Source organism: Lissotriton vulgaris, chromosome 5 (assembly GCF_964263255.1).
Source record: "Lissotriton vulgaris chromosome 5, aLisVul1.2, whole genome shotgun sequence".
Lineage (NCBI taxonomy): Eukaryota > Metazoa > Chordata > Amphibia > Caudata > Salamandridae > Lissotriton > Lissotriton vulgaris.
In genome coordinates this window covers 1,555,015,911-1,555,043,646 of record NC_141693.1, presented here as the reverse complement: position 1 = coordinate 1,555,043,646, position 27,736 = coordinate 1,555,015,911, and the positions used below count along the sequence as shown (strand labels likewise).

Here is a 27,736-nt window from a genome sequence, read left to right as displayed (position 1 = left end):
ACCTATTCCATTCAACAAATATTTCACTTACTTCCACTTTACATCATTCACCTACCTACTCATATTTACCCACTCGCATCAAAATTCCCACTGTCATTCACCCAATTCATATAACCATCACATTTACCTATTTACACAGTCCACCCCACAAATTCAATGCATCACCCATTCACACAAACCCACCAAACATCACTCTTTGAGTAACCAGCAATTTTATTAATAAAAAGTTACACCTTGTTACCGCTTGTTTTGTTCTTGCAGATTGGATCTAGAGGCCTATTGTTAAAATAAGCACATAAGAACAACCACATACAGTTGTGTCAGTAAAAAGTTTTGAACTGACCCGATTAGTACTGCAGAGGAGACAACAGTTAGAAAGAAAAATAAAGAGAAACAAGAAAAGTAAAGGATTTAAACTATTTTCGCCAAAATTACTTGTGCAGTGTTTTTTAAGGCAGCTGCTGATCTGTTCCTTTTGCGTAGAAAGGTTGAATTAGGTCACAGTCACCTATCAGGATTTCTTTTTTGACAGTTTATTACTGCACAAACTCGACCTGTTCTGGGCAGATTGCAGTTCAGGCTTCTAAAACATACTGTGTTGAGCAGGAATGTGCTTGTAAACACACCAAATCTAGAGCAACCTGACTGACACCACAGGCTGAAAAAATAAGTTTGTCTGCAGTGTCTTTTGGAAACTTGCTTAACCCACCCTTTCACATCTTGTCACAGGGTGGGGTTTGGTCAGTCACGCTTGCTGGCCCCACCTCACCCTGTGACGAGATATTAAAGGGTGGGGTAAGTGCTGCTGAGTGACATGCAAGCTTGTGGAGCCTGGGCTTGACAGCTAAATGACCAAGGCTGATTTTAAATGATCGCACTGAAAGAAGGTGGGGAAATTTGAGCAACGTCACCACGCTCTCAGGAAAAGGCCATGGCTGTGCTTGGATAAGCCCTGCTAGTACTGAATCAGTGAGACACATCTTACGAAAATGCATAGTACGGTAACCTTCATTTTAATTATTTTAGTTTCTTCATTTTAATTGTGTTTAGCTAAGCTTTTGTTTGTTCTAGGATGCCATAAAGTAAAGGAGGCGCAGCCCCTGTGCCTCTATACAGGAGCTGCTGCTGCTAATCAGCTGTAATTAACAAATGGGAGCAGGTAACCAGCTCATGTTTGATGTCTTTGGAATTGTAATGAAACATATTAACTTATGGCAAAGTCATATTTTACATACAAATTTTGAAAATGCCACTTTTATAAAGTTTGTGTAGTTAAGGAGGTAGGTCCCGGGACGTAGGGTAGGCTATACCATACAACATTTTTGGGAAAAACAGATGCCAACCCCACCACTTCTCAAATGCTCTCTACTACGAGCAAACAAATCAAAATGAATTTCAGATTTGTTCGGTATATTTATTTTTACCTTTTACTTTAGAAATTTCAACATATAAGCTCAGACGGATTGTCTGAGAAAGACACTCAACATGTAACAACTACTATACAACAATGCAACAAAAAGGAATATAAATCACAGGAAAAGTTACAAAACACACAATTATATAATACACCTTTCGGATAGTGAGTGGTCGTATTGGAACATTCAATAAACCAATGAATCTCTGCACATATTGGAACATTCAATAAACCAAAATCAGTATATCAACTCAATGAAAGAGACACGTTCAAGGAAAACAAAGGAAGAATATAAACAAATTAATCAGTAAGACTCAGTAATAAATTCTGTATCCTTCGCATATTCTTCCAATGATGCCGACGCGTTTCGAGTCCGTGAGTCAGGTTGACGGACTCTCATCAGGGCTCAATCAATGTAGTTCTAAAAGGTGTTTATGTTAAAAAGAAAGACAAAAGGAGAGCAACATGTCACCAAACGTTCTCAATACCAGGGTGACTGCCCCCAATGCCCCTCATGGCCCTTTTAGTACCTGACAGTGACTCCGAAGGCCTTATCTCGGGGATCTGTTAGCACCAATGCTTGTAGCGGGACCTTGTTATCTGTAAGATAACATTAAGCTTAGAATGTAAAAAAGCAATGTACTTTAAGTTTGTGCACACGCGGGTGAACCCGCGAAACATAAAGGAAAAAATTCCAGATTCATACCTCGGACAGTAGCAAGTGTTTTCTCCCTGTCCCTCTCTAGTTCAGATATCCTGTGGTTCCTTATTTAACCTGTAAAGTGCGAACCAAAGTCGCCACATTAGATTTTACACCGGCTCACGCATTTAAAGTAACATAATGACTCAGCGATCATAAATTTTAAAACGCATACCTGGAGACAAGACGTTTTCTCAACGGTCTCAGGTTTCAGGCATGCTGGTCGATCTGGCAAGGGGGCAAAGAGCGTAGCATAGTTTTAGAGCCTGCTCAAACCCAGACTGTTTGCGCTAAAGACTACAGCGGGATAGATTCGTGTGCAAGTTACCTTTGCTTGCGCGTCTTGGAATCGCGATCAAGCTGCTGTCAATTCATACACCAAGGTAAAGCGGTATCCGGGTTGAACCGCACTGTTTCCTATTCCTCGGCTTACAGCCTGTCAAACAAAAACGGGAGACTTGTAAGTTGTCAGCTCCGTTTACGAATACCAGATAAACCGCCAGCTATTTTGCGGAGCACTCACCGATTCAGTAGGCGCTCCGTCGTGCAACTGCCAGGTTCAATTCAGAAACAACAACGCCATCTTTAGGGCGGGGATATGAACAATCAATAGGCGCATGGAACTCTGGGACATGTAGTTCAAAACAGGTAGAGCAACATTTAGAAGTAACAGGATTAAAGCCTTGATACCTCGGACATGCTATTAAGTCCAGTTTGGGCACTATTGAATCTCATGATCAAGTAGGCTTCCTTGCGCAGCAGGGTTTCCTCAATATCGACAAGACCTTTTTTGGTGGGCATTGTGTACAATACTGTCCAAGAAAAGTCAGTTTCTGCATGTGATTTATCAACAAAGTGTTGGACCATTGGCGCGCTGAGCACTTTATTTTTAATACGGGATCGATGTTGTGTTATCCTAGTGTTCACTTGCTGGTTAGTCTTCCCTATATAAAGTTTAGGGCAACCACAGATGATGGCGTACACAACATTTTTGGTCCTACAATTAGAGAACCCTTTGTTAGTCCATTTCACTTGCTTATGTTGGAATTCACAGCCCTCCAGACAGGACCCACAGGACACACAATTCCCACACTTGTGGTGCCCCTCAACAGGTTTAAGACCCCATTTGGATAGAAGGTCTTGTTTGGGTCTGGGTGTGGCAATGTCGGCACGTACTAGGTGTTGGCCGATACTCCTATTTCTTCTGTAGGCAAAAATGGGCCTAGGAAAGGGGCACTCCAGTTCTTCCAACAGATGCCAATTCTTTAGGACCATTTGTCTGACCCGATGTGTATCTGGCCCAAAAGTCGTGACGCACACCATTTGTTCAAGATCTCGTTTTGTTTTATTCTGCAGTAAACATTCTCTTGGCGTGTAGCGAGCCCTTTTATACGAGTGTTTTAACATCTTCTTGGGGTACCCACGGGTGATCATCTCATCACAGAACTTGTCCGCGTGGTGGTCAAAGTCCTCCAGACTTGAGCAATTTCTGCGGATCCGGAGTAATTGTCCGTAAGGTAAATTGCTTTTCAAGTTCCGTGGATGAGCACTCCGGTGGTGGAGGATGGTGTTTTTGTCTGTCTTTTTGCGGTAGAGAGAAGATTTGAGGTGCCCCTCTGAACAAGTGATTTGGACGTCTAGATACGTCATGACAGTTTTACTCTGTTCAAGGGAGAATTTAATGTCCTGATGTTTATTATTAAGCCACTGGTGGAAGGACATCAACTCGGTGTGGCTCCCCTGCCACAGGAGCCACACGTCGTCGATGTACCGTAGCCATTGCTTAATGTGTTTCTGAAAGGGATTATTATTTTCAATGAACATTTGTTCATATTGCGCCATATACAAAATGGCTACCTCCGGAGCATAGGGACAGCCCATGGCCGTACCTTTGATTTGCATATAAAATTGATCATTAAATCGGAAATAGTTCTTTTTTAATGTCAATTCTGCCAATTGTACAATAAATTTGGTCGGTACTCTATGCGGTCTCTCTCTGGTGTCCAAATACATCTCTATCACCTCAAGCGCCTCGTCTTGAGGGATCTGTGTATATAAGGACGTCACGTCCATTGTGACCATGATTTCAGATTCAGGATCAAATTCCATCCCCTCCACTTTTACTAGGAAATCGGTAGTATCCTTTAGATAGGACCTTACTCCACTGACAAAAGGTTTTAAAAAGAAATCAATGTATTTGGAGATAGGCTCCAAACACGAATCACACCCCGAGACTATTGGTCGTCCCGGGGGATCAGTCAGGTTTTTGTGGATTTTTGGGAGAAGGTACAACACTGGGGTTCGAGGGAACTTCTTCACAAGATATTCACTTTCCTTTTCACCTACAAACCCACTGTCTTTACCCTCCTGAATCAATTGCATTATCATTCCCTGAATTTCCTTAACTGGGTCTCCCTGCAGTTTCCTATACCATGTCACATTATCAACCTGCAATTGGCCTTCCATTAGGTATTTCTCTTTGGGCCACAGTACCACGGCCCCGCCTTTATCGGCTGGTTTTATCAGGACGGAATGGTCCTCTTGTAAGTTCCTGAGTGCTTGTCTTTGTCCTTTGCTCACATTGGATTGGACATACTTTTTGTTTTTCTCAAATTTGTTGATGGAGGACAATAGTACTTGCTCATATGCAAGGATTTGCTTAGGAATGTTTTGGTTTGGAATGAAATTCGACTTATTTCTCAGACCAGTTGTTTCAATGTTTAAGCTAGGTGGCTGGTTTGCAAAGAATGCTCGCAGTCGTATCTTGCGGCAAAAAGCAATCATCTCCATCTTAAGTTTGGTGTAATCAGTTTGTTGGCTGGGAACAAATTTGAGCCCCAAATTAAGCACAGATTCCTCGTCCTGAGTAAGTTGTTTAGCAGATAAATTTACAATGTTAGTTGCAGCCGCTATGATTGATAGTGGTTCCTGCGCGTGCGCATTTCCCACGGGACTTTGTATCTTGTCTTGCCCTGTTGGTTTTTGTCTAAAAAAGAAACCTGCTTTTTGTTAGGATTGCCCTTTTGATCAGACCCAGAGGCGTCAGATGAGGAGGATGTTTCTGAGAAGGTCTTGAAACGATTCTGTGACCGGCCCTGAAATTTATAAAGTGCTCCACGCGAGTCAGCCTGAGTATAATAGTCGTCCTTCAGGAAAGGATATGCCTTTTCTAAACTGAAGGATTTGGCGTCTTTCTCGTATTGTGAGGTTTTGTTGTTAATCGTAATATCCCGAAAGGCCAGAATGTCCTTTTCTATTTTTTCAATCAATGTTCTAGCATCAGGAACCACAGTACTGTCCAAAATGCTTTTGGTAAGTTCTTGAATCTCTTCTAATTCCTTCTGACACAAGCGTTGTGCGGTCTCAATGGTGTGGACCATAAGGTCCCGACTGCATTTGGTGTTAATACAACTGAATCCTTTCTTATACTCAGCGTCGTCAGTGAATATCACCGGGACATTTTTCATTTGAAGACCCCAGGGGATTGTCCCTCCCCTTAGGTGCTTCAATAAAAAATGCCCATGTAATTCTGTTCTGATGTGTTTTTTGCTAAGTCTCGTTAGTTTGTCGGACTCGTTCTGTTGTTGTGCCGAGGTGCTGAGGGCAACGTCGGGGAAGGGGTCTGACTCACATAAAGATTTAATATGGCTCTCAGAAAATGAAAGAGTGTCCTTCTCAGACATCCCCTAATGAAGGACAGAGAGTCCTTCCTCCGAGTAGTAGAAAAATTAATAACAAGACAGAATGACTCAAGCGCCCTTTTTACTCTCGCGGGTGATTACACCCGCCCTAAACTTTGTGTAGTTAAGGAGGTAGGTCCCGGGACGTAGGGTAGGCTGGACCATACAAAATTTTTGGGAAAAACAGATGCCAACCCCACCACTTCTCAAATGCTCTCTACTACGAGCAAACAAATCAAAATGAATTTCAGATTTGTTCGGTATATTTATTTTTACCTTTTACTTTAGAAATTTCAACATATAAGCTCAGACGGATTGTCTGAGAAAGACACTCAACATGTAACAACTACTATACAACAATGCAACAAAAAGGAATATAAATCACAGGAAAAGTTACAAAACACACAATTAAATAATACACCTTTCGGATAGTGAGTGGTCGTATTGGAACATTCAATAAACCAATGAATCTCTGCACATATTGGAACATTCAATAAACCAAAATCAGTATATCAACTCAATGAAAGAGACACGTTCAAGGAAAACAATGGAAGAATATAAACAAATTAATCAGTAAGACTCAGAAATAAATTCTGTATCCTTCGCATATTCTTCCAATGATGCCGACGCGTTTCGAGTCCGTGAGTCAGGTTGACGGACTCTCATCAGGGCTCAATCAATGTAGTTCTAAAAGGTGTTTATGTTAAAAAGAAAGACAAAAGGAGAGCAACATGTCACCAAACGTTCTCAATACCAGGGTGACTGCCCCCAATGCCCCTCATGGCCCTTTTAGTACCTGACAGTGACTCCGAAGGCCTTATCTCGGGGATCTGTTAGCACCAATGCTTGTAGCGGGACCTTGTTATCTGTAAGATAACATTAAGCTTAGAATGTAAAAAAGCAATGTACTTTAAGTTTGTGCACACGCGGGTGAACCCGCGAAACATAAAGGAAAAAATTCCAGATTCATACCTCGGACAGTAGCAAGTGTTTTCTCCCTGTCCCTCTCTAGTTCAGATATCCTGTGGTTCCTTATTTAACCTGTAAAGTGCGAACCAAAGTCGCCACATTAGATTTTACACCGGCTCACGCATTTAAAGTAACATAATGACTCCGCGATCATAAATTTTAAAACGCATACCTGGAGACAAGACGTTTTCTCAACGGTCTCAGGTTTCAGGCATGCTGGTCGATCTGGCAAGGGGGCAAAGAGCGTAGCATAGTTTTAGAGCCTGCTCAAACCCAGACTGTTTGCGCTAAAGACTACAGCGGGATAGATTCGTGTGCAAGTTACCTTTGCTTGCGCGTCTTGGAATCGCGATCAAGCTGCTGTCAATTCATACACCAAGGTAAAGCGGTATCCGGGTTGAACCGCACTGTTTCCTATTCCTCGGCCACCACCTAACCACTATCAATCATAGCGGCTGCAACTAACATTGTAAATTTATCTGCTAAACAACTTACTCATGACGAGGAATCTGTGCTTAATTTGGGGCTCAAATTTGTTCCCAGCCAACAAACTGATTACACCAAACTTAAGATGGAGATGATTGCTTTTTGCCGCAAGATACGACTGCGAGCATTCTTTGCAAACCAGCCACCTAGCTTAAACATTGAAACAACTGGTCTGAGAAATAAGTCGAATTTCATTCCAAACCAAAACATTCCTAAGCAAATCCTTGCATATGAGCAAGTACTATTGTCCTCCATCAACAAATTTGAGAAAAACAAAAAGTATGTCCAATCCAATGTGAGCAAAGGACAAAGACAAGCACTCAGGAACTTACAAGAGGACCATTCCGTCCTGATAAAACCAGCCGATAAAGGCGGGGCCGTGGTACTGTGGCCCAAAGAGAAATACATAATGGAAGGCCAATTGCAGGTTGATAATGTGACATGGTATAGGAAACTGCAGGGAGACCCAGTTAAGGAAATTCAGGGAATGATAATGCAATTGATTCAGGAGGGTAAAGACAGTGGGTTTGTAGGTGAAAAGGAAAGTGAATATCTTGTGAAGAAGTTCCCTCGAACCCTAGTGTTGTACCTTCTCCCAAAAATCTACAAAAACCTGACTGATCCCCCGGGCCGACCAATAGTCTCGGGGTGTGATTCGTGTTTGGAGCCTATCTCCAAATACATTGATTTCTTTTTAAAACCTTTTGTCAGTGGAGTAAGGTCCTATCTAAAGGATACTACCGATTTCCTAGTAAAAGTGGAGGGGATGGAATTTGATCCTGAATCTGAAATCATGGTCACAATGGACGTGACGTCCTTATATACACAGATCCCTCAAGACGAGGCGCTTGAGGTGATAGAGATGTATTTGGACACCAGAGAGAGACCGCATAGAGTACCGACCAAATTTATTGTACAATTGGCAGAATTGACATTAAAAAAGAACTATTTCCGATTTAATGATCAATTTTATATGCAAATCAAAGGTACGGCCATGGGCTGTCCCTATGCTCCGGAGGTAGCCATTTTGTATATGGCGCAATATGAACAAATGTTCATTGAAAATAATAATCCCTTTCAGAAACACATTAAGCAATGGCTACGGTACATCGACGACGTGTGGCTCCTGTGGCAGGGGAGCCACACCGAGTTGATGTCCTTCCACCAGTGGCTTAATATTAAACATCAGGACATTAAATTCTCCCTTGAACAGAGTAAAACTGTCATGACGTTTCTAGACGTCCAAATCACTTGTTCAGAGGGGCACCTCAAATCTTCTCTCTACCGCAAAAAGACAGACAAAAACACCATCCTCCACCACCGGAGTGCTCATCCACGGAACTTGAAAAGCAATTTACCTTACGGACAATTACTCCGGATCCGCAGAAATTGCTCAAGTCTGGAGGACTTTGACCACCACGCGGACAAGTTCTGTGATGAGATGATCACCCGTGGGTACCCCAAGAAGATGTTAAAACACTCGTATAAAAGGGCTCGCTACACGCCAAGGGAATGTTTACTGCAGAATAAAACAAAACGAGATCTTGAACAAATGGTGTGCGTCCCGACTTTTGGGCCAGATACACATCGGGTCAGACAAATGGTCCTAAAGAATTGGCATCTGTTGGAAGAACTGGAGTGCCCCTTTCCTAGTCCCATTTTTGCCTACAGAAGAAATAGGAGTATCGGCCAACACCTAGTACGTGCCGACATTGCCACACCCAGACCCAAACAAGACCTTCTATCCAAATGGGGTCTTAAACCTGTTGAGGGGCACCACAAGTGTGGGAATTGTGTGTCCTGTGGGTCCTGTCTGGAGGGCTGTGAATTCCAACATAAGCAAGTGAAATGGACTAACAAAGGGTTCTCTAATTGTAGGACCAAAAATGTTGTGTACGCCATCATCTGTGGTTGCCCTAAACTTTATATAGGGAAGACTAACCAGCAAGTGAACACTAGGATAACACAACATCGATCCTGTATTAAAAATAAAGTGCTCAGCGCGCCAATGGTCCAACACTTTGTTGATAAATCACATGCAGAAACTGACTTTTCTTGGACAGTATTGTACACAATGTCCACCAAAAAAGGTCGTGTCGATATTGAGGAAACCCTGCTGCGCAAGGAAGCCTACTTGATCATGAGATTCAATAGTGCCCAAACTGGACTTAATAGCATGTCCGAGGTATCAAGGCTTTAATCCTTTTACTTCTAAATGTTGCTCTACCTGTTTTGAACTACATGTCCCAGAGTTCCATGCGCCTATTGATTGTTCATATCCCCGCCCTAAAGATGGCGTTGTTGTTTCTGAATTGAACCTGGCAGTTGCACGACGGAGCGCCTACTGAATCGGTGAGTGCTCCGCAAAATAGCTGGCGGTTTATCTGGTATTCGTAAACGGAGCTGACAACTTACAAGTCTCCCGTTTTTGTTTGACAGGCTGTAAGCTGAGGAATAGGAAACAGTGCGGTTCAACCCGGATACCGCTTTACCTTGGTGTATGAATTGACAGCAGCTTGATCGCGATTCCAAGACGCGCAAGCAAAGGTAACTTGCACACGAATCTATCCCGCTGTAGTCTTTAGCGCAAACAGTCTGGGTTTGAGCAGGCTCTAAAACTATGCTACGCTCTTTGCCCCCTTGCCAGATCGACCAGCATGCCTGAAACCTGAGACCGTTGAGAAAACGTCTTGTCTCCAGGTATGCGTTTTAAAATTTATGATCGCTGAGTCATTATGTTACTTTAAATGCGTGAGCCGGTGTAAAATCTAATGTGGCGACTTTGGTTCGCACTTTACAGGTTAAATAAGGAACCACAGGATATCTGAACTAGAGAGGGACAGGGAGAAAACACTTGCTACTGTCCGAGGTATGAATCTGGAATTTTTTCCTTTATGTTTCGCGGGTTCACCCGCGTGTGCACAAACTTAAAGTACATTGCTTTTTTACATTCTAAGCTTAATGTTATCTTACAGATAACAAGGTCCCGCTACAAGCATTGGTGCTAACCGATCCCCGAGATAAGGCCTTCGGAGTCACTGTCAGGTACTAAAAGGGCCATGAGGGGCATTGGGGGCAGTCACCCTGGTATTGAGAACGTTTGGTGACATGTTGCTCTCCTTTTGTCTTTCTTTTTAACATAAACACCTTTTAGAACTACATTGATTGAGCCCTGATGAGAGTCCGTCAACCTGACTCACGGACTCGAAACGCGTCGGCATCATTGGAAGAATATGCGAAGGATACAGAATTTATTACTGAGTCTTACTGATTAATTTGTTTATATTCTTCCATTGTTTTCCTTGAACGTGTCTCTTTCATTGAGTTGATATACTGATTTTGGTTTATTGAATGTTCCAATATGTGCAGAGATTCATTGGTTTAAAGAATGTTCCAATACGACCACTCACTATCCGAAAGGTGTATTATATAATTGTGTGTTTTGTAACTTTTCCTGTGATTTATATTCCTTTTTGTTGCATTGTTGTATAGTAGTTGTTACATGTTGAGTGTCTTTCTCAGACAATCCGTCTGAGCTTATATGTTGAAATTTCTAAAGTAAAAGGTAAAAATAAATATACCGAACAAATCTGAAATTCATTTGGATTTGTTTGCTCGTAGTAGAGAGCATTTGAGAAGTGGTGGGGTTGGCATCTGTTTTTCCCAAAAACTTTTATAAAGTTGGCATTTTCCTGCCTTAGCCATTTAGTGCCTGTAGCCTATCTTTGGGTCGCATAGGTAGGTGTAGCTGAAAGATGAGGGTTTGTGTATTCCTCCTAGTCAGCCACACACAATAGAGAACTTAGATGTGCCTGCATGGGCCATCAATGCCATGTTGGATGGACAGAGCTGAGCGCAGCCCTACTTACACCAGAATAGGCTGTGTCCTGCCGTCACACATAGGGCTACATACCCCCTCTAGTTAGTCTGGAGCCAAGACAGGGAAGGCAGGATGCCTGGGGACTTCAAAGGGAAACTGCTAGAAGCTTCTCTCCAACTTCAAAGGCACAGCTGGGTATAGATACTGGACCTCTGACACCAATTCATCAGTACACTTCTGAACCTGCAGTTACTCTGCCAGGAAGAAGGACTGCTTTGTTACTGAATGACTGCCACTGTTCTAGACTGCTGACATGCTGGACTATTGCCTTGCTGGACTATTGCCTTGCTGGACTGCTGCCTTGCTGGACTGCTGCCTTGCTGTGCTTACCTGCTACCCTCTTGCTTGGGTGGAAAGGACTGGACCTGTATTTCTTGAACCCAGAACCTCTCAGTGACTCCAAGGGCTAGTTGGCTGTCTACCTGATCGGAAGCCTCAGGAACCCGACAGGCTTCCTCTACCAGCCTCTATGGATCCAGTAGAACCAAAACATTTCCTCTGCTGCACAGCGCAACCCTGAAATGAATCAACACATTGTCACTGGTACGTGGATTGAAACCATCACAAAGACCTCCAACATTGCCCATTGCCTCATCAGAACGGCCGCTGTGCGATGCATCCTCAGCTCAGGTCCTCACACCTTTCATCAACGGCAACCTCGATGACACTGGACTCCTCAATGCAGCCTTGCAGCTCCTCGGAACCCATGCATTGCCCGACTGTGTAATCCACCCTCAACACAGGACTTTGCATTGCAAGTCCCCATTGTTGGGATCCTCAGTGATGCCACAGGATCTCTCACTTCAGCCTCACAGCATCTTAGAACCGACGCATCGCTTTGGCAGTGCACCGCATTGTCGACGCAGATCCTTGCAACACTCCGCACACCTGGATTTAAGGTATTCTGTTTCGCGGGCCTAACTGGGTCCCGGTAGCCGGACCCTGCTCCATTGTGGTTGACCTGCACTTGTGAATTTGTCCTAGTCCTGTATCACCAGATATTCACAGTTATAGCTTTATGCCTTTTGACACTATTTTTACTGACATCTTTAAAATGTAATATCTCCAGATCTACTGATTGGATTTTTATCCTTTTAGTCTTGTTTTATTTATAAAAAAATATTCTATTTGTGCTACTCTGCTGTGGGCTCCTTATGTGGTGTGTTTTCACTTTGTTACTTTTTGAAGTGTTGCACAACTACTTTACACATTGACTGTTAGTTAAGTATGTCTGCTCTGTGCCAAGCTACCTGAGGGTTGACTACAGGTTAATTTAGGGTTTGTTGTGACTTCAGCATGAGAGGAATTGTGGTTGCTGCTTGAGGAGGAAGGGTTTCACCCTCCTCAACCAGTAACCCAATTTCTTACAGCTTATTTTCATTGTGGAGATGGAAAAGATAGATCAACCCTTTTTTACTTTGTTGAAGAAATATGACATTTTCCCACTGATCTCTTCAGTGTTTGAGGTATCAAGTGAGGTTGGGCAGTTTTTAGTCTTTTTGACCATATCGAATAGCATATTAGGTTAGTTTTTTGCTACGTTGATCTTCATTCTGTAGAAGGTTGCCTCAGTTTCAAAGAAGTGTTTTTGTATTTGTTATGCCTATTTGATAGAGATTCAAGATTTTGCTTTGAAAGATTTTGGCACCATAGGCTCAGTAGCACTAAGAGTTCTATTCTTTTGTAAACAATTGGGTAATTTGTTTTTGGACCCAGGTCTCTGCTTTTTGCTTGTCCTCTTGTGGATTATTTGGTGTCCCGGGTGGTGCTGGAGGAAGTAGTGTGTCAAGTCTATGTACCTTAGGTTTGGATCTCTATCCTGCATTTTTCGAAGAATAGGAGGTCAAGGATCAATCCCTTTTCATATGTGGGTGTTGAGAAATAGGTGACGGTTGATCAGAAACAGAGACAAGTAAGATAGAGTTGTATCATTTGTTTCACCGAAATGTGCACAGAAATACCCCAGGTAGATGTTATTTTGGGATGGAACTGTATGTTCTTCAGTAAGTTTTTTCACGTGTCAATGAATAAAAGATTTGCATCTGGAGTAAACGATGTGGGATATCATGGGCTTCCTTTCTAATGTTGGTGTCTTGATGAACACACCACCTAGCGCCGCCACCTAATTTCCTATCGTAGGAAAATGATTCCAGATCCAGAGGAATGAAATGGTCAAGAACTGGCTGTGAGGCATTTGCAAGCTACGTTTCTATCAAGAATAGTAAGTCAGGGGTTCTGGTCTATTTCATATGCGTGATTTTAAGTCAGATCCTTTGGCTACTGACCTACAGATGTAGAGCAGGCATCTGGAAGAGCAAGATCCATTTATTGGGTGGAGTCAGAGTAGATCGGAATCAGAATGAGATTGAATTCACACTGTTTCTGTTATGCTACTGTACCTACCAATTTCTCCCTTTCTAGATGACTGAGAATTTGGAGACCTGCTAGGCACAGCGTTAGTGTAGTGAGATGTGAGCAGTTCTTTGATGTTATTCTCTAATAACACTTCATTCTGTCTTTTGGAGAGTGGGTTACATATGGCCTTGCAATAACCAGAATAAAAGTCGTATGAGCAGGAGAGTGGGGAAGATTCAGTACCGGTTTTCAAGCAAAGACATTGTGTTACTCATGTTTGTAATGGAGCTAGTAATGGTTTTCAATTCAGGCAGAAGAGAGTTTAGTTATTCTGCTATAATTCGAGATACTGTTGTGCGTGAATGTTAATCGATTTTGGAGGATGCATAGTAATTGGAAAAAGTGGTCAATTAGTGTTCAGGTTGTGCCTATGCAGTGGAGTTTAAGAGTGATACTGGGGTATTAATTTTCAAAGATCAAGCTATGGATTGAGAGAATGTAATCCAGAATAGGACTTGTGTAGGTACCAGTGGTAGAGTGCTTCTACAATAATGATGACAAATCAGTGGTAAAAGTGGTCCTAACTGAGAGATGCCTCCTCAAGGATTAACTCCTTGAGCCACATGTTTTGATTGGAAGCTGAACTTGTTTGTTCCTTGACTTAGGGAGTGCTTGGTGGGTCCCTGTGTGTATTCTCTCAAGAAAAGTGGAAAGGTGGAAGGGATTGGAGAGTAGTGATAGATGGGAGCATGAGTAGGAGGCAGTGAAAGGGAAGGAGGGACAGTGGATGATGCTGAAAATCAGCTTCTGTGAGTGGAGGAGGAACTTGAATTGGTCGAACTGAGTGTGAATGTCATTTGACATTTGAATCATAATTTGCCATTGTTAAAAATGGAAACCTATATCTTGCCTTTGAGCATTGAATGGATTTTAGCAAGCTTTGTTATAGTGATTTGGAGCAAATAAGTATTTTCAGGAGTTTTGACTTTGATGTTGGCAGTCGTTTGAGAATTGAAGAGCTGTCTGTGTGATCCCTCATGCAAGGAAAATGAGTATGAACCTTGGGTGTATGTTTTAGTGGGAGTAGATAAATGGTATTTTAGACACTTTGTTATTGCAATTGTTAGAACTTTCTTTTGGGTTGAGTAGAACTCTCAGATAGCAAAGTCAAGTTTAAATAAATAAAATCCAAAATATATTTTATTTCTTTTATAGATAACCTGTCAGCATTTGCATGCTCTGTTGTGTTTAGCAAATCACTAATTTGGACAAGTCAGCTAGAAAAATGCCTTCTTTACAAATATGTTTTGTATTAGAGGCATAACACCTCTCTTAGTATCACTCTTATTCATTATACCCCATTAATACCTTTTGATTACTATGGTTGGAGACGTTCACAATCTATTTCTTCCAAACCTTTTTCATTCACATTATGAATTGTAGTTCTCTTCCATTGAAGTATAAGCGGTTGTATAGTTTTGCCCGCATGTGGGTTTGCCGGAGCGCTTCTTCATAGAATTTCTTCTTAAGTGTCGAAATCCTCCTTTCTTCAGGTAGGCCTGCAGAAACACTTAAGAAACAACAGAATGTGCAGCCTAGAAAGCAGGCTACATTGGAAAAATAATTCAAATTGCATTTACAAAAGGGTTAAAATACCAGTGAAAATATGTAATTTTCAAGCAAAATTTTCACAACCCCTTTTTTGTAAAGGTAGAATATGAATAAAAGAAGGACAGTATAGCCCTGTAGACTGCCATTATGTGAGTTTTAAAACAGTGTCTGCTTCTTTAAAGACCAGTATCCCATCATGCCTAGCAGGTGGCAGTTGCCTCGGTTCTTTTTTCCAGCCTTTTAGAAGTTTTTTTCTTCAAAATTCACTAGTGGAATCTTGTTTTATTTTCGTTTCACTCAACGTCTTTCATCATTCTCTCACTTTTTAAACCTTTTCTAACAGAATTTTGAGTCATTTTGTCCAGAATTATGCCTTCTCTGTTCGATAAGTGCCCTGCCTGTGGGAGAGAGGGGGCCATATGAGACCCTCACAATGTCTGTATTCTCTGCCTTCCATTTACGCATGTTCCTGAGCAGTGCCAACACTGCAAGAAGTTTTCTCGCCGCACGCTGAGGGAGAGAGAGAAAATTTGCCTTCACGGCATGGAAGAATGGCGCAGGCAGGAGAAACCTCAGAGCGAGGAGAGGATCAGTCCTCTACCAGGGCTCTTACATCTGCCTCTGAGGGCCGTGAAACGCCCAAAAAGATGGCTAGTCAGATAACAGCATGCCTGGACAATGTCGAGGGATTCGACGTTGCGACCACGTATGGCACCGACTTGCTCGCCGTAGAGGACTGGATCATCATCGATAGAAGAGATGCAGATTGATGTTGAGACAAGGTAGATAAGCTCAGTTGACGCGCTCTGCAAGATCATCGTCAAGGAGCGTTTCAATGGCGAGGAGATCAATCGACTATGAGGAGTGGTTCAACGTCGAGGCATTGAAGGAGAACACGGTCGAGGAGAAGGTCTCCGTTGATGTCAAAATCCCTCAGAAGAAACAAAGAGAAAGAAGATGCAAATCGAATTCTTACCTGATTCAGAGTACTCAAGGGCCTACTCTCCTACCTCCCCGATAGTACTTCCAGATCCTCTGTTTACTCCTCCACCGTCTCTTCCTCCTACACCACCAACTCCGCCGCCTCCTCCACTTTCCCCTCTTCCAGCACCAGTGCCTCCTGTAGCACCGCCAGGGCTTGTGCTCCAGAATGCGCCATAAGTCCCAGCATCACAGGCGTTATTCAAGGCATTCTTCCTCTTCCAATATTGAGTGGATAAGAACTTTTACTTAATAGTTAAATACTTCAGTTCATATCCTCTGGGACCCAGCCTGGCCCATAAATGACTAAGCACTGCTCATTATTATGCTCTGCTATGTGCTGCCTGACAATAATATTGTACAGTAAACACAGCAATCCCTTATTGTTAAAAGAAAGATGTGGCCATGTGCTTATTTAGAAATGACCTCAAGGTTTCAAGCTACTTTATTTTTTTTTAAATCCCTTTTATTGAACAGTAGGAATCGACATTACAAGGTACAATATTGCATGGCATTCTATAGACGTAATACAATCATGATCAGTTACATGTGAGATCTAATTTTACTAGTTGGTAACAGTTATCATGGCGATGAGAGATCCTCCTGGGGTGTGACAGCTGGGGGAGCACAGATAATACCACGATACCCATTCCAATCATTCCAAATGTTAGACCACTTTTTAGGGCATCCCCTCGCTACATACACTGTCTTTTCTCGGAACATACACCAATCCATGTCTCTCTTTGAAGCTGACGCAACCGGTGCCTTTGTAGCCCCCCACATCTGGGCAATATTCCTCTTTACCGCCATCAGTCCCAGTGTAACCCATGTAATGCATTTATTGTTAAGATCTGTTCGCTCACACACATTCAGGAGACATCACCTGGCCTCCAAGGGAATAGCAAGCGTGAGCACCTCACTAAGTATGTCATGTGTTTTCTTCCAATATCTCTGGATATGTGGACATTAACAGAGGATGTGCAGGAATGTGCCTTGACCTCCACAGCCTCTCCTACAGTTACTATCCTCCGCCCTCCCCATTCTCAGTAGACATGGTTCTGTCATGTAGACACAGTGCTGTATTTTGAGCTGGACCAGTCGTAATCTGGCTGATATAGCCACTTCCCATGGGGAGGCGATCGCCCCTACCCAATTTCGCAAAAAACGCAAATCGCAAATAAGGAATGACTCCCCATTCATTCCTATGGGCCTTTAGGCCCATAGGAATGAATGGGAAAGCCATTCCTTATTTGCGATTAGAAATTAGCGAATCGCAAATAAGGAAGCTGTAGAAATCGCATAAAATATTGTGATTTCTACGTGCATCCCGTTTTGCGAGTCTTTAATAGTGATTCCTTAAAATTCGCTATTAAGGACTAGCAAAACGTTACTTTGATGAATCTAGGGGTAAGACTGAGCCCTGAAACCCCAGACGTCAGGGGATCATTTCCAGCAGTTAACTTTCCAACCTTTACCAATTGGTGATTATTTGTTGGAAAGGATATGAACCATCTTCGCACATGGCCAAAGAAATCCATGCTATGTCTTTGTTCCTTGGAAAGTAACACTCTGCTGCCAAATTGATGTCTTTGGTGAAAGAATCCACCATTTGCGAAAAAAGAATCCTCTATCCACAACCCTCTTGTTGTAGCTCCATTTTAATGGGCAATGATTTCTACATTACAGTGAACTTGTTATGCATTTACAATACATCAACTCTAGGGGGTGATAGCACCAACAGAACAAAGAGTGCACTGAACCTATAGCCACATTACTCCCAGTGCCAAACTACATGTTCTAATGTATTGGAATCTTGTATTGATGGTTTTCTCACTGACTATTAGTCTTATGCTTTTTCATGAACTACCTACTTAATAATCCCAGATTAATCCATTCTAGCTAACTTGTTGGTAAACACGGAGAAATGTTTATTGTCCTGGATTACTAAGGATCCTATTTGTGTTTCTTTTGTTCCTTTCCTCTTCTCATGCAGCTCAGCGCTCTGCTCAGGAGCTGCCCCAAGTGGAGAGCTACAACATCACTGCCTGCTCTGTCAATGGGAGGGAAGAACTGGTCCTTTCTGGCTCCAATTTCCTTCCTGAGTCAAAGGTCATCTTCCTGGAGAAAGGTCCTGGTATGTATTCTGTAGCTATCTTCCGATTAAATTAATAATCAGAGCTGTCCCGCTCAAGGGTAATATGCTTCTTCTACAACCTAGTGATGATCCCACAAGTTGATGGTGGGATGACACAACATCTCCCACTATACAAACTACTACGGAGGCAGAGCACCCAAAGAAGACCACAACGATAGAACATTGCGAGCCATTTCGAGCTGGGCTTGTGAGCTGTAGATCCCTCCCTAGGCATGCTGATGATATCTGGCAGACTCTGGCGGAATCATCATGGGACGCGCTGTTTCTTACTGAAACCTGGCTGAATGAAGATACTATGGCATCCATAACTCTAGCCATTCCTCCGGGCTTTAAAATGGGCTTCTCAAACAGGGTAGGCAACAAAAAAGGAGGCGGGGTGGCCGTTATCTATAAAGAACTATATGCTCTGACCTCCTCTAGACCCCTTGACAAACAGGGAATAGAGGGGCTCTATTTTTGCCTCCAAATGAACCAGAGGGTGTCTTTAACAGGTCTGTTTATATAGGCCACCGGACTGTGGAGCTGCTATCACTCTTGATCTCTGCAACTATATTGTACAACACTCATTAGCTCATGCACATTTTTTGGCTCTGGGGGATTTTAATTTCCATGTTAAAGATTCCAATTGCCCTCAAGCATCCCAATTTATTGCCTCACTAAAAGCTGCTAATTTAGTACAAATAATCTCGGGACCCCCGTCACAGGGCAGGCCCCACTTTAGACTTAATTTTTTCTAATATCCAGGATATCACAGCAGAGGTGCCGCAACCACTGGTCTGGTTAGACCATTATTTGGCCCCTTTCTCAGCTAAAATGGCCAATTTCAGCATTGCCAGAGGCAAGCGATCCATTATGAAGAGAAAGTGGAATAATTTAACTGCTGAAACTTTAGGTCCTATCCTAGAAAGAGTCCCACCTGGCCTCACTTCAGACCAGAATGAAGACGCCCTGGCATTTTACCAATGGATCGCTTCGGCGGTGGATACTGTCGCTCCAGCCAAACTGGTGATATCACGCAGACTATCTCCAACAGCACCCTGGTTTTCAGAGGCACTTACTGAAGAGAAAAGGAGATGCAAGAGACTGGAACGTCCGTGGAGACATAAGTATTGAGACACAGCAAAGTTGTGCTATAAAAATGCCTTGAAAAAAAATCTTCTTAAATCTATGAAAATGGCAAAAGGCAATTTTATTGCCTCCTGCATTCAGAAAGCAGATCAGCCAAGTATAGAAGTCTTTAAAGTAGTTCATTCCTTTTTCAAGCCTAGAGCAATTGAGATGGAAGCTACCTCGACACCAGTTTTGTGCGAAGATATTTCCAATTTTTTCAAAAACAAAATTTTAAAGGTATATGACACTTTCTCCGTCTCGGTCGGGACAGAGAAGCCAGACCTCACTCTGGTCACTAGGTTGGTCCCGTCCCTTGCCCGCTTCTCCCCTATCTCTCAGCACGAGGCTCTGGCTGAGATCAAAAAGTGCAAATCAGGGGCCCCTGATGATCCATGCCCACCCAAACTATGGTAAAGTATATCTCTGATTCTGTCAGATACACTCACCAACATCTGGAACACATCCCTTGCTACCAGAGTTTTTCCTGATGCTTGGAAGCAAGCCACACTGATCACTGATTCCCCTTAAGAAAAAAATCCAATGGAGCCATTGATGATTTTAGCAATCTCAGGCCTGTTTTGCTTCTACCTGCGCCAGGCAAAATGCTGGAGAAACTGGTTCAACACCAACTGAACCATTTCATTGAAAGCAATGCCATCCTGCATGAAACACAGTCGGGCTTTCGGCCTGGTTTCAGCACTGAGACTGCTCTCATGGAGGTTGCAGAGTCAGTGAGGTGGGCACTAGGTTCAGGGGCATCAGCAATGCTGGTGCTCCTGGATCTATCCTCAGCTTTCAATACGGTCGATCATGCCAGATTGCTGCAGAGATTGGAAAGCATTGGCCTAGGTGGTAAGGCGTTGGCCTGGACGCGGTCTTATTTGTGCAACCGTTCCCAGAAGGTTGCTCTCCGCCCTTTTACATCTAAACCCAAAGCTCTTTGGTGTGGCGTCCCTCAGGGCTCAACCCTAAGCCCCTGCTTTTTAATATCTATCTGGCCCCTCTTTTTACCCTAATAGCAAACTGAGGTGTCAAAGCGATTACGTACGCAGATGACACACAGTTGGTCTTTTTCTACAAGGAGCAGTCAGAGGAAGCCTTTGGCAATTTTAAGGGCTATCTTTGTGATATTGCTATTTGGATGAACACGAATAAACTAAAACTAAATGCAGGGAAATCTGAGGTGATCTTCTTTGGAAAAGGTCAAGTGCCTGCGTCTGATCTATGGTGGCCCACCGAAATGGGGTCCCCACCGCTCCCCAGCACTAGTGCTAAAAACTTGGGAGTAAGATGTGATGATGGCCTTTCTTTCTTAGCTCATATTCAACAGGTAACAATGGGGTGCTTAAACAAACTTAGAAATCTTCGAAATTTTCTGGATTTGCTGCCAGCAGATTGCCGTAAGTAGTAGTCCATGCTACTGTAACTTTAAGACTGGACTACGCTAACGACCTATATCTTGGTCTGCCGAAGTATGCAATCCAGCGGCTACAGATGGTGCAGAATGCGGCTGCGAGACTGATCAAACATATCCCGTTCAAGCATCATGTCTCTCTGCATCTACGCAATCTTCACTGCCTTCCAATTTTGTTATTATTATTATTATGACGATGTGACCTACAGGAGCCACCAACCTGAGATTTAACACATTTATTTAGACCATCTCTTTACCTCCCTAACTAGTGTATCCCTAGCATTGCCAGCCAGCAGTGTACCCAAAAGTCTGTGAAAATGAGTACCCCTCTAAGCCCCACCCGACCCCTAAAGGTGCTGCTATTCTAAAATAAATATTTTTTATTCCATCAGGTTGTTCTTCCATATTGTTTGCCATATATCACCAACACCCCCTCCAGAACATCTGCCAAGCCAGCCCTTAAAAGCCTGCACTGGCTCCCTGTTCGCCAAAGGGTGCACTTTAAAGCAATGTGTATCACACACAAGCTCTACAACGGTTCAGGCCCAGCGATCCTCAGCAACATGATTACACCCTATACAGCAACTAGAGTGCTACGATCGCAAAATGAGAACCGAGTTCACATTCCCAGATTCAAAAAAGTCCGTACGGGAGGCCGTCAATTCTCCGTTCAGGCGGCCAAAGGCTGGAACGCACTCCCTCTGGCCCTCAGATTGGAATCCAATTTCCTTGCGTTCCGAAAAAAACTTAAGACCCATCTGTTTCCCAAGTAACACCCTTCGACTATCTCCCGTCTCAATAGGTTCAAGTTACATAGCGCGGGGATACCCTTGGGTCACCAGGCGCTGTAGAAATCGCTAAAATAAATAAATAAATAAATATATCGTGTTACATCACTTCTACCACAAGGCTAAAAAATGTATATATGTATCACCACCTCCACCAATTTGTGCACCCACGGGTTAAGCATGCAGCAAATGTTCCCAGTCTTTTAACACTCAGCAAAAATGCGTATTCTTTTCTTGTCACCAAACAGCGTTCCCACAAGTTTTACCATGAAACATTATGCTCACCACTCCTCACATTAAATTGAAATATTCAACACTTTTGCTATTGCTAACTTATTCTTCCACAAGTTTTAATGAAAAGCCGAATACTTCCATCTTCCGCCACCAGACTGAAATGTGCCCCACTGCTAACACCAAGATGCACTCCCAAAACTTTAGAGATAAAACATCACACTTCCTACTTCTGTCTCTTAAATGGAATATATCCAACTATTCCTTTCAAACTGTGTTCCCAACATTTACGTTGAAGTGAACTCTCTTCTTTCCACCACTTGCCTTTAAAATATTCTGTATACAAGCAGCAGGCTCATTTTCTCTGTTAGGGAACTGGTGGTTCATTGCTACCACCAAACACAGCTGTAAAGCGCTTTCATCCTCATCTTACATGGAGGACTTTTCTCATAAGCCTTTTGCTTAACCTCAGTTTTCCGCAAATCTGTGGTATCTGCTGAAGCCCTGGATTGAATGCTCATGCTGGCCCCTCTAACCCTATCCTGAAAGCAAAGTATGCATCAACCATGTCTGCCACGAAACAGATTGGTATTCCATTTCCGCCGTCAAGCTGATAGTGTGCCTCCCCGTTTCCTTTGGTGTCTGGAGAGTTGCTAAGAACAAATTCTTGAACAAGCAAACTTCACTTCTACCTGAGTAGGCAAAGGATTTGGTGGCCACAACAGTTAGTAAGTGGATGTTTTCCACAATAGCTGCACGCCCCCCAACCCCCCATGACAGGAGGGAGGAAAACCAATACTCCACGAATGCCAGCAAGCAGAATGCTTTACCTTTGGTCTTAGCGAGATAGGGGATCTTGGCCCCAGCCATTTATACCTCATAAGTTGCACCAATAAAAACACTGCTACTGTCCTGCCACCTCAGACACATGACTTGTCAGTGCCCTCCACATGTGTAGCATGTCTCATTTCATCCCTTTGTCATCTCCCTGACCCAGTGTCTTCCTTTCTCTGTGGAAAATATCTTTCTATCTCAATGCTCATGAATCCAATACCTGTGCTTATCCCCCATCCCACCACCCTTGTCTGTCTGTCACAGCCTCCTTGTACCTTGTCTCAGTGTCCCTTTTTTCTTCTGTCTCAGAATGCTTGCCTTCCTGGCATTAAAGCATGAAGGTGTCCCCCTATTGAGTTTAGGCCTAAAAGGAGGGGGGAGGAAATAAATACAATGAAAAAACCTCTTATCTGGCCTATATTGCTTTACAAATGGTGATAACTCTACACAAAGCCTTTATATTACAGCATTGACACTATAACCAGGAATACATCTTATATTGAGTTATGTTTATTTATCAAAAAATATATTTATATATTTTCATTTAAAAAAAATGTATACACATTTATATTTTTTCACATTTCCTTTGTTATTTCTCATATACATAATGATACAGAAAAACACTGTTTTCATTGTTCTATCAACATGAACAAGAACATATTTAATTTTTCAACACAATATCTTATATGTTCTAACAACCCCAACATTTCTCTCCATCATTCTTCCATTCTCACCTATCATTCTACTCATTCATACTCACTAGCATACCACACAATCTAAATCACAATAAAAACACATCTGATATGACAGGGCCTACTCCTCATTCCTCTTTGTTCTTTTTCATAAAGTTCCAAATTTCTCAAGATGCAGGTAAGTTCCTCAATTTTAGTATTAACTATTTCTTCTTTATGACTTGATTCTTGAGTAGGGCTTTCAGATGAATATCTCTGGCCCACGTACGGTGAAACATACAATCACCTTCCTCAGGGCCAAAGTGTTACAAAATTCATCCTTGGGATTAGTCTCGGGGAATATATGTCTCTCATGAGACTGAGGATCTTCGTGTTTACGACTTTTTCTCCAATCCTCACAGCTAAAAGGTGCAGAAAAGACTCCATTATCTGTTTATTATCCTATTTACAGGACACAGGGTCTTTAATGTAGGAAGTGTAGGATTTGTGATGGGTTCAAGCTTGCATGGTGTATCATCCAGGCTTCGTAGTAATGGTAACTCTGTCTACTTAGACAGGGTTTAAGTGTATCCCAGAAACTCAGTAGTTGCTTTTTCGGTTTCTAACAATTTTCAAAAACAGGAGAGATTATCTCCTAGTTTGATGTAACAAGTGATCCAATCGTGGATGTTGTGTAATGGAAGAATGATGGAGCGAAATTTGTGGGTTGTTAGAACATATAAGATATTGTGTTGAAAAATTAAATATGTTCTTGTTCATGTTGATAGAACAATGAAAACAGTGTTTTTCTGTATCATTATTTATATGAGAAATAACAAAGAAAATCAGAAAAATATAAATGTGTATACATTTAAAAACAAGCATTTGCAATGCAATGGTCTCGGCATCATTAAAGGTAGAGCTAATGGCATTGCTCATGACATTGCTTTTTTTCCTTTAAATCATAAATAAATAGCATTGTCATTTACATTGCCAATACACAGCACTCTGCACTCAACAGCACACACCACTCTGCACCTGCACTCACTGCTCTGCACACTCACTCTGCACTCACTACTCTGCACTCACTATTCTGCATTCTGCACACTCACTCTGCACTCACTACTCTGCACTCACTACTCTGCACTCACTACTCTGCACTCACTACTCTGCACTCTGCACTCACTACTCTGCACTCTGCACTCACTACTCTGCACCTGCACTCACTGCTCTGCACACTCACTCTGCACTCACTACTCTGCACTCACTATTCTGCATTCTGCACTCACTACTCTGCACTCACTACTCTGCACTCACTACTCTACACTCACTACTCTACACTCACTACTCTGCACTCACTACTCTGCACTCACTACTCTGCACTCACTATTCTGCATTCTGCACACTCACTCTGCACTCACTACTCTGCACTCTGCACTCACTACTCTGCACTCTGCACTCACTACTCTGCACTTTGCACACTCACTCTGCACTCACTACTCTGCACTCTGCACTCACTACTCTGCACTCACTACTCTGCACTCACTACTCACTACTCTGCACTCACTACTCTGCACTCACTACTCACTACTCTGCACTCACTACTCACTACTCTGCACTCACTACTCTGCACTCACTACTCACTACTCTGCACTCACTACTCACTACTCTGCACTCACTACTCACTACTCTGCACTCACTACTCTGCACTCACTACTCTGCACTCACTCCTCACTACTCTGCACTCACTCCTCACTACTCTGCACTCACTACTCACTACTCTGCACTCACTACTCTGCACTCACTATTCTGCATTCTGCACACTCACTCTGCACTCACTACTCTGCACTCACTATTCTGCATTCTGCACACTCACTCTGCACTCACTACTCTGCACTCTGCACTCACTACTCTGTACTCACTACTCTGCACTCACTATTCTGCACTTTGCACACTCTGCACTCACTACTCTGCACTGTAAGTTTACGTTTTAGGAGAGAATTATTCTGTCCTGCAATTTCTTGGAAAACAGCAGTGTTTACAAAAGCTTGTCAGTGAAAAAGCGGTCCGTTTGTTGGTTATCGTTAGTTCTGTAGCCTGTGCTCCCAGCCAAAACCAGCCTAGCAACTCAGAGGTGGAAAACAAAGGAAGCCGACCACCTCCGACCCAGACAAAACAAGATAGGGACTCAAGCACTGGCACACACTAAACATAAAATCACACAGTGAGGGCATGCCAAGAGCTAGGCGAACCGGCGCGACTGCGAAATAGTTTACAAACCTAAAATCTGCCCACTTCATGACCCTATTGGTTGCCACAGAAAGGCAAAAACAAATACTTCGCAATGTCACGCTTTTTGGCTCTCATTTTGAGGAGAATGCCCGGCCTACTTTCGGATGTCGAACTGCACCGACGAGTCATGTCCCTTGCGGTAAAATAGATTAGGGAGCATTAGGGTCATGCGAGGCGCCATAGAGCTTTCATCACCGCCACAGAAACTCACCTAGGCCGGTTTAAATTGCGTTGCGTTGATCGGAGACCGGTAACACATCACTAGTGTCTCACCCAGGTTTCACGAAGCCTCAAATATTTGTGTCTCCTTGGAAACCGATACCTAAAATGAATGTTCTGTAAAGCCATCAGGTGGAGGGTGTGGGGATGGGCGTCAGTCAGGCAGCTATGCCTCTGAACAGAGCAGTGTCTGCTGACATAGAGGGAAACGACTGGTTAAGCTGCGGCTGTGGTTATGTCCAATTTTAGTGTTTCTAATGTCGTAAAATGGCGTGCTGTCTTTACACACACAACAGCAGAGTGCATTTTACCCATAAAAAAGGCAGCTGCTCCCGAGGAGTGCTCAAGGCAAGAACTTCCCCAGAAGAGGAGAAAACGCCCTCAGTACAAGACAGTGAAGAGTGTTGGCAACACATAATCAAAGCATGCAGCATTCCTGTAATAAACCATTCTTTGGCCTGCAGCCCCAACGGACTAACTAATTGATGCATTCATTTGTGAATAGCCTGTTATCTGCAACCCCTGTAATAGCGCTCATCGTGTGCACTTAACTTTCATTGCAACTCGTCGCGAGCTCATGTGCACTCTCGAGGGGGGTGGAGTAACTCCCACTGCCTCCGGAATTCCGCCGCGGCCGCACCGGAAGTCAGGCAAGGTCGCCTGTGACGGGGGCGGAGCCGCGTCCGGACCGGAAGAGGAGGCAGGCGGAGGAAATGCGTCGAGCGGCCCGGGGCTCCTGCGAGCGTGGAGAGCCCCGGGGCCGACAACAGGACGTTGCACACGTGTTGCGGGGCTCCCTTGACCAAGAGGGAGTCCCGGGAAAGGAGCTACCAAGAGCCGCAGCGTCAATTCTCTCTGCCCGTGCGGAGAGCGGAGTCCCCCAGATTGCCACAGTAAGTTAAAGGGGAGGGGGGAGGGGGGGGGGCCGGTGCACTTGTGTGTGTGTGTGTGTGTGCGCGTGTGTGTGTGTATGAGTGGGGGGTTCTGTATGTATGTGCGTGTGTGTGCGCTTCTGTGTGTGTTTCTATGTATGCTCATGCGTGTGTTGTGTGGGAGCTTCGCGCAGCGCTCGTACTTATGCGCGTGTGTAATGGCTGGATTTTCTGAGTAGGTGGGATCAGCCCCCAGGGGCCCCTCCAACCCAGCCAGAACGTACTCACCTTCCCTCCTCAGGACCACCTATCCAGGCACCTGGTACCTACCTGAGGATGGGGAACTCGCAATATACAAGCTCATATTATTAAGAACACCACTAAATCTATAGGGATACTAAGAATACTCACTGATTACTAGGGATATCCATACCCTACACCACACTTATTTACATCAGTTGGTCTCGCGGCCACCCTGACCCAGACCGTTCTACCCTAGGGCAGATATGACACACAATCCGGTGCGTCTACACACGGGCCTGCAGAACCCAATGCTCCCTTTTCCAAATTGTTTGCAATCCTGCAAAACTACACACTAGTTCGACTACCTAGTGCTCTCATTTACTCAAGCCACAATCCAGTGGGTATCCACACTGATCTCATACTCAGTGCTCTCATTAACGCCGCATATCAACGACGACCACATTCCTATGAACACCTATACATATATATATATATATATTGGGAAGTCTCTTCACTAAGGGTCTGCTACTACAATAATATTATGGGATGGTGTACTAACTTAGTCCCTTGGTTGCAAGTCTCCTCTCTCCCTCACTATTACTTACCTGATCAGGGGTAGCATCTGTTCAAACAGTAATACCTACCAGGAGTGATTACCCTCACTGTATGGGGATAAAGATATACACACTATGTGACTGAGTTATTTCTTGATTTAAGCGCTCCTACCCCCTTTTTGATCCATCAGTGGCTCAACAGCAACTGGCTTGAAGCCAGGATAACTTTATCATAAAAGAACTCATGCACACTAATTCACTAATTAATGGGGTCATT

The 27,736-nt window shown here is 43.4% G+C and overlaps 1 protein-coding gene across 1 annotated transcript in view; it reads left to right on the top strand.

Moving 5' to 3' along the window:
- Positions 1-27,736, top strand: part of NFATC4 (nuclear factor of activated T cells 4) — a 339,399-nt gene that overhangs the window by 260,547 nt on the left and 51,116 nt on the right. Inside the window, exon 6 of the mRNA XM_086923625.1 lies at positions 18,070-18,210. Coding sequence (XP_086779751.1) covers positions 18,070-18,210 — 141 coding nt within the window. The remainder of the gene's footprint in view (positions 1-18,069; positions 18,211-27,736) is intronic.